Source organism: Lethenteron reissneri, chromosome 41 (genome assembly GCF_015708825.2).
Source record: "Lethenteron reissneri isolate LAM-NWPU_2019-01 chromosome 41, ASM1570882v1, whole genome shotgun sequence".
Classification (NCBI taxonomy): domain Eukaryota; kingdom Metazoa; phylum Chordata; class Hyperoartia; order Petromyzontiformes; family Petromyzontidae; genus Lethenteron; species Lethenteron reissneri.
Genome location: NC_083819.1, coordinates 348653 through 357370, shown reverse-complemented (window position 1 = coordinate 357370; position 8718 = coordinate 348653). Strand labels below are relative to the sequence as shown.

The 8718-nt window shown below is 45.1% G+C and overlaps 1 protein-coding gene across 1 annotated transcript in view; it reads right to left on the bottom strand.

Annotated features, from left to right (window-relative positions):
* Nucleotides 1-490: 490 nt before the first annotated feature.
* Nucleotides 491-8718, bottom strand: part of LOC133352587 (regulator of G-protein signaling 7-like) — a 97690-nt gene continuing 89462 nt past the window's right edge. Inside the window, exon 17 of the mRNA XM_061568327.1 lies at nt 491-5663. Coding sequence (XP_061424311.1) covers nt 5613-5663 — 51 coding nt within the window. The 3' untranslated portion in view covers nt 491-5612. The remainder of the gene's footprint in view (nt 5664-8718) is intronic.

Genomic DNA, 8718 nt, shown 5'->3' with positions numbered 1-8718 from the left:
TCTAAAGCACGAGGGCACATCACCTAAATATGATGCGCTTTCTTAATTTGTCATCTGCCTAATGTTCACACAGCAGGATACGGTATTTGCATGCAGTGTGTGGTATTAGCAAACAATTTTATAATGCGTGATATTATGGGGAGCGGTAGCGTAAGGTTAGCGCAATGCACTACGAACCGGGCCACCCCAGGTCGATTCCTGCTCACGGCCATCATCGGTGACAAACATATCGGAACTGGTCTCGGGCCTCATCTAGGTCAACTCAGCCTTAAATGAGCACCTGTTGTGGTGTGTAAAAACATCATCACTGGGGTGCTGGCCACCAACCCCCTCGTGTGCCATGACAACCTTAATAACGTGCTCGCTAACAGCACTCACCCAAACAGCTGATGGAAGGCCATATGGGGGCCTTTGTCTTCAATTAGCAAAAGAGACGGTAGCGACACTTTGGCTGAGTGACTTCAGCTTTATTCACTGAAGTGTTGCCTTTTATTGCCCCATCAAACTATACATTGTGTTTACACATACAGATATACAGTTACACGTGTGCTTCTGTGCCAATGACCCTTTGGAGTCAAACTCACAAGGCAGTATTGCATTTGCCAGGTGTATGATAACATACCACATCATATAGGCTGAATACATTTATCCTCTGCACATACATAACACTACAGTACTGTGGTTCTCATATACGAGTGTGGGCATATAGATGTACATATGATCACATTGAGCATGGTATATTCGGTACTTTTACGCAGGGTATTTAAATAATAAGTGTGAGGAATTGATACCGTAGCTTGGGGGAAACCCACGTAAAAAGGCATCTATTGATTGAATATAGTGCCGCTCAATAATTGGGAGTAGTTTCCACGTTGTCACATGATAGAAGGTCTCAACCTTGTGTCTGCTATCAAGTGCTTTGTTACGCACTCTTTTGTGTTCTCATCCATGGGTCAAAGTACTCTGCAAAAACAAGCCGAAGACAAAGCATCATGTGAGACCGCCCTTCTAAAACAAGCTTCCTCCCTCACACGAATACAGGTGCTTTAGTTAATTAATGGGACACAAACAAAATAATATTCACAACGAGAAAGCCAACGAACCCCTTCTTGGGTAAGAGCACAGAGTCAACACTGTCGAGATCATGGGTTCGAATCGAGCAGCCAACGGTGATTAAACCATTTTTTCAAGAGTAGTGAGTTGATGTCTTCAACCTGGTTATAACAGTAGCTGAACAAACTTCTGATTCGCACATATATCTGACTGAGGTCCTTATATTGAATGAATACTCTTAATTGAAGGGAGTACGAGATGGAGTGCCCTTTGGTATCTTGGTAAGAGAGATAGAGGAGAAATCACCTGGAAGGATGGAATTACGCTTCAATTCCTTGATTAATAGCGTCTCGAGGTGCGTGATACTAAATGTACTCGGATCACGTTATCCTTACGGCCATTAAAGGTGCTTCAATTCACCGTGGAATCCCCCAGTGCCTCAGCTCATGATCCCTCCGAAGTAATGTAAATAAGTACCACTTTGTAAGGAAGTCAACAACAGTGGTTGTACTGTGGATAGACTCGCCCCCACCATAGCAATGTTGCATTTCAATCACTGGCTCAGGGTAGTAAACAGTGGACATTCAGGGCAATAAATAACTTTGACTTTGACTTTTAAGCTCTGTTTTTTTGCCTCAGAAGTGGCAGCCCTGATCTGACTGAAGGAGCACAATTGGTATATGCCTGGATCCTGCTTGGGCAATATACAATATCTGACATTGGCTCAAGGCTGCAAAGAGAGATGATGAATGTCCCAAGCTCACTGGAGCGGGGAGAATGTTGACTTGACTATTGACTTTGTCATAAATTACCAAAAAGGGAGTGCAAGAACATATAAATAATTGATTAAGTACATTTTCTACATGATGTCTACGTTGTTTCATAACATTATTTATTTACATAGGATTTGAGACCTAGAAAATTCACCACACATTCAATATAGCACTGTAATATGAATGCAGGAGCAGTGATAGCAATCACGGTGGAATAAGAGGTGGGGGAGACTACGTGTGGGTGGTGGTGGCCGTAGCTTTCGACAATGTTCCATCAACTACAGAATGTGGGAATTCGTGCTCTGTATCTACGGGTGCCGATTCAACGCTGTACATTCGCGTGCATCAGTCCACTGATAAATAATTAAAAAGTAAGGCCTCCTGCTTCAAAATTAATTACACTACGACGAATAACGCATCAGAGGAAGTGTCTCACAGAAAATCAAGTAATAAATAGCTTCAAAGGGATTATTACTTGCACGTAAGCTTTTCTTATTTCTAATTATTAGTGTCGGTACAGTACGTTTGAGCATTCACGAGAGACGCCAAATGGCCACGTAAGTGAACCGCGCCTCACTAACCGGGCCCCCTCAACCACATTCGAATCTAGCGGCCGCCCTGGTTATTACTGTGGTTGTAACCATAATCAAAGTGGATGTTAAAGATCCAATTATGGCATTTGCAAGAGTAGGCCATTGCGTGTCGGTATCACGGTCCAAATTTGCCAAATTAAAAAAAATCCCACAAAATACTCAATTGGGATTATACATACCAATCATCGCCCCCTACTGGTGGACTAATGCCTCAGGTCACTCTTGCAAACGGGACTATCCTGGTATCTTGAGTTCTCAATAAACTTGAAGGCATGGATCCCAGCAGGAGACATGACGCTTCACGAATATGCACCACAATGACCTGCACACTGCAGTCAATGGGGGCGATCTGGACTGAGGCTCATGGCACGCAGGCAGCACATCAACGTGGCAGCACAACACCATGGCAGCACAACACCGTGGCAGCACATGCGAGCGGCTGTTTGGAACAGCAGCCTCCCGTGCGCTCTTTTCACTGCGTGTTTCATTTTAACTTCGGCTTATTACAGCGACGATCCATTTGTTATGTGTGGAGTCAGTGCTGATGCGGATTTCCATTTGCCCTGAGCATGACTTTCAAAAAAAAAATTCGTGTCTATTTCCTCTTTCATTTGCACGTAATGTGCCCTCCTCACTTTACACAGGCTCTCAACCCCCTTTGCGCATCACCTCTGCACAGATTGTCATGTCTACCATGGTGCAGGAGTTTGCTAATTGGTGCCCGTTGGTAGATACATCATCTTATACTTTATAACCGACTTTATTCCAATCGGCCCATGGATGTTATGTCATGAGGTGAATAAACCTATTTATGGAATTCTCACAGCCAACAGAGCACCGCATCACATTGGGGAACGGCCCAAGAAGAGAACACTACAGAACCACTGCTGAAGTCACTTCAAGTGGGGGTTCTCTCAACTAACAATGGGCAGCAGATCTGGGCTTGCCTGCACGAACAATGGGCAGCAGATCTGGGATAGTCTGCACTAATGGGCAGCCGATCTGGGCTAGCTTGCACTAAGTCAACACCCACAGCTGACAAAAAAAGCAGCGACTCTGTAAATCTTTAATGTACAGATGGCGATGAGGGTGAGGTCTGTGTTACATGGTATTCCTCCTATGTGCCATGTTGTAAGGTTCACTCATGTTAGTGTTAAAACAAGCAGTAGCAACAAAACATGCGAAATTTCTTGTTGCATAGCCTTCGACTACAGAACATTTCCCAAACATTCGCTCATTCATTGTCTCGCCGCTTTAAAAGCTCGTGTAAAAACCTCAACAGCAGAAACATCTCAAATAAATATTTTCACTTTATACACTTTACTAATTTTATCCACCGAATATTAAAAATGTACATTGTACAATTTAACACCTTTTTTTAAACCAGCTCTGTGATATCGTGTTGGCAGATGTTCAGCGACGAGCTGTGTAAGTATAGGTAGGAAGATGATCTTGCTCTGGCTGCTGTGTGAATACAATCAACACAGAGCGTTGACGATTAGCAGGGAATCGGTGCTGAATGACTGAAGAAACTAAGCCCTGCTCAACAGGCTGTGACCAGGCCAAGGCCCCCTGTGGGTCTGACGTTACAAACCAAGCTTGAGCTGCTGTGGTGCAAGACAGACCGCGACACACGTTGTCTGAAGACCACGTCCGCTAACCAAGCCGGGCGGCGGGTGGAAGGACGCTGCTGCTGCTGCTGCCTGGCTCGGCACTAAATGAAGGAACTGCAAAAGCCAGACATGGATTTATAACATTTGGAGCCAACTGCTTGAATTTGCCGCATTGGCATATACACTTCCCATTTCCATTTTGCAATAGTGAGAAGTGTTTACTTGTTTAAATATTGCCACTGAAATACAAATGTGAAAAACACACTGCTGTTGAAGATTTAGATCAAGAGAGCGAGGTGACGTGCTTGTCTCCAGCTGGCCGTGGTCTCCAGCCCCTGGGGACGGCCAGACCAATCGCTCGGTGGGTGGCCGGTGACATGATGCACAACAGCAGCCTCGTTACAGACACCAAAACCAAGAAGTCGAGGGGGGTGCCTTGACCGGGCGTCAGGGCTGCGCGCTTCCTCCCAGACGAACGGCGCCGCACGCTGGAACGCTCTCGTTGTGGTTGCATCCACGTGGTTCTGTACTCCCTCTGAGGTGACCTATCCAGGAAGAGGTCTCGGAATGTTTGGCAAGGGAGGTCACGTCTGATGTACTGTGGATGTGTACCAGGGAAGAATGGATGACGTGTGTTGCATCCAAGTCGACCGCTGGAATATAACACAGCCGACTGTTGCCATTCGTCTCAACCGTACGTAGTGGTCGCTTGTATACCTGTTCTGTGTTTCTACCTTTGCTTTGTTGAAAATATAAATAAAATAAAAACCTAATGATCGCAGAGCAGGGTTGTTAATCTAGGTTTTCTCCACTGCCCACTTGTTACACGGGACTATGGCATTAAACCCGACCAATATTGACTGGGAATTCGTCAACATCCGGCAGATACGAAACCCGAACAGCTGAAAACGAGAAAAGGGCTTTCATTTGCAAACTCACGCCACGTTCACCATCACGGCGGGATGTCCCGCAGGAAAACTCCGTTACAACGAAGTCTTCGCATCGTTTGTTTCTGGGGCGTGCATGTGTGCCGACGAACTCATTCACGGAGGTGAGCAGATCCATTGTAGGGTTTCGTTAAGCTACTGAATCTGACAAACTCCCCGCAATGGTTCTTCCAACACTCGGCGCATTTCGGCGTGCCTGCTAACTGGTACATGCTGCACATCCACTCATTTACCATCAAGTCGAGAGCTTCTGGTAAAGGCTTTAAATCATTGCTTGACATTGACGTATAGACCAGAGTGAGTTTAAGTGGAATGGAATTTGCGTATTAAGAGCCAGTCTCTTCAAGGGCACCACGTGCTCTGTTAACCACCCCCCCCCCCCCCCCCCCCGTTAGTGCAGAAAACTTGGTCTTGCAAAACCTGGTCCCAAGAGCTCAACGATGTCCATATTTCATTACCGACCATTCTCACAGAAATCGGACACCGTGATTATTAATTCGTGAAAAGTTTTGTAAAGTCGGTCTTCGACCGCTCGTGTTGAGAGGCTGGTGCTTCTTGAGACGACGGTGCGGGAGGCGTTTGGAGCACGGTGACTCTCCCCGCTTCCGAGGGGGGGGGAGTACATTGTTTTAATCAGGACGACTGCACCAGGCTGGTGAGTCTCTTGGAGGTCAAGGATTTCCCCTGCAAAACAAAGATGTTCGAGAATTATTAGCTCGGTGCAATGACGCGGGTTTGACATTTCGATAAAGAGGCACACCGTTACACTCGGACTGCCACTCAAGCTGACCCGAGCCTCCCCTTCACTCAACCCTCATCCACTCCACGAGATGCCCTTTGCGTTGGGTCGTTGAGCTGCGTCCTTAGCACCTGCAACTCGGAGGCGATTTTACGAATCGTGGTAGAAGCAAACCACGTCTATATGCACTCATGTCAGAGTGGATGGCCGCTGAGATGAGATCATAATGATTGTGATCAGTGAGGACATGGATAGGCCTTCAATTATCAATGTGTAGAACTTGAGTGATGATGAAAATTTACTTTTCAAATGCTGTACATGGTGATAGATCTGGGAAACTCACTGTCCACAGTGATAAGAGGAATGCTTTTTGTAAAGATGTAAGACCAAAAATGCCTTTGCTAAACGTGATTTTGCGTGATTGTGTCCCAAGCAGAAATTCTGTTACCAAGGGACTGACAAATGATACTGAATTTTGTATGCAAATGACAATATTATACAGTTACACAAATACATTTAAAAACCTGGTGAATAGCATAACTATAATATATGGATAAGGCTGGCCTTTATTTAAATTAGCAATTAAAATATTCTCGAAAAAAACCCATCGCTTGGTGCTAAATATAAATAAATATAATTGCCATCTGGTATCCGTCCCCTTGCACCAGCCTCACCTGGTGACTAATGTGGGCCCCGAGGGGGTGCAGCGCCCTGCGTTTGTTTGACTGTGGGGCTCGAGGGACTGTAGCAAGGTGGAGGTGACGTCGTCGTCGTCTTCGCTGCCGTAATAACGCATTTTTAAATGACTCTCGCATGACCGCAATGATACCGACAGGACATTGTTGGTATTGACAGGTGAAGGTCGAGAGGTCACCACGGATAACGTGGCCATCGCTTCCTTTTCATAGATTCCACAGCTGATGCAAAGCTATCATTTGACCTACAACGTCTGGCTTTAGGTCTTCCCCATTGGTCACAAACATCGGGTAATGACGTCAACTTGCAACGCGCCACACATCATTAGCTCGCTTCTCCAAGAGAGAGAAAATTACCCTGAGGCGCGAGGAACCACAGACATGTGGGAAGAAGGCAGCCACGCCGTGAGCTGGCACCAACAAATGCCCAAGCTCTTCGATCCTCTATATATTAAAGTGTTATCAGCCAATTCATGAGTGCTTAGGTGTGGAAGAAACCGAAGCACCTGGAGAAAATCCACGTGTTCTCCGGGGGGAAACGCTATCCCACACTCGCTCTGGTCATCCTCGCATGACGCTTTTAGCTGTTCATCGAACAAAGATGGTCACTGCATCACGACCTTTCGGATGCACTTCTGCGGCCGTCAGGAACGCTCTTTCTTCCGAAATTAGGACGCCGCTGGAGCTATGCACTTTTCAATCATCCAGATTGAAAACTAATTTCTTTTGAACCGCTTTACGTGTTTTGTTTGTTGTCCTTCCCCCACACCTCCAACTAGCACAGTTGGCTATGTCCAGCGCGAAAGAAGTTCAACATACACACAGAGAAGGTGGAATCCACATTTTTGCTGCACCGCGTTCTCCTAGCGAGAGAGGGTATGACACCTCAACGCCCACGGGAAGGGAATTCCACGACATTTGTGCGATCCATCAACCCTCGCAGCCTCCGCAGCGCTGGACTAGAGGTGACCCCTGGCCGTGCGCCACTCCAACGCCTCTCTCAGTGACATGCCCTCTTCCACACCACATTCACTCATTTCCATGGACAGTCAACTCGATTCAACTCAAATTGACAGATAACTTAACTTAAGTTGATGGACAATTCTAGTTGGTAATAAAAAGAATGTATATAATTTCCCCAAGTTCACGTTACCTTAACAGTTGGCCAGCTCCTTTCCAGAATTCTATACATCTGCTGGGCCCGAATTTCCACGTGGCCTTCAGGTCGAGCCTGAGAAATGAAACTGCGTAAGAGAATTTGAACTCCTGCCTGAACTTTCCAGCCAAATAAGAGTCGTCTACAAACACGGTCATGGAATGGCCGTGTGGGGCGTGGAATCTTTGCCAATGCACTGCAGTTCTGTGATTAGGGTTACGGTTTGGAAACGGGATACGTGTGTTAACCTCCTCTCCCCCACTATGTTTTCAACGCTTTAGATTTGAAGCTTTCGTGACTGCAAGGATTCATACTCCTTGGTTTTTTCCAAAGAGTATTTCAACGCTTTGTTGACATGTTTAATTCCAGACTTCCAAGTTGCTTAGTCTATCCCATGAACTTCCTAATATCTGCTCTGTAAGCACTCAATGCTGCGACTAAGAATAATGTTGAACAAATCATTTGGTGATGCTGCTGTTGGTGGCAGTGGTGCACTAACCACCAAAAACAAACTCAACACCATTCGTTAATAACAATGTGTGTGGTCTTAATAGGAAAATATCACACAGGTAACGTTTTGGGCAATGGCCCTTCTTCATAGCATACAGAGCAGCCAATGATAATGTCGGACGTTAATACTATATTGTAGCAAGAGCAATAAGGCTAACAAAATAGGCGAAAGCCTACGTGTTAACCCAAAATAACATCGTTGTAATATGATTATTACTTCACGATGATACTGAAATGTAACCTGACTTTTGCAGTTTGTACATGTTATTGAAAATGCTACTGAAATGTCATCGTATTTTTGGTTCATGCATATCAAACATAAAACTATTAACAGTGATAAGAGAAAAGTGATTACTTTAAAGATAATACATCATAAAAAAAGCAAATACTCATGTTGTGCAGAAGATTAAATGTAAAGAAATAATAGAAGATTCCTAACAAATAAAGCCACAAGTAAAAATGATTATACTTTATGAATTAAAACACTACTAGGAGTGACTCTGGTCCTTTCATTGATAACACAGCAACGCATAAATCAACGGTGAACACGATCCCTGCAATAACATTACGCTGCTATTCGTAAGCAATGATTACCGTTAATCTTATAATGTATATTCGGTCACTGAGAACAACTCGTTT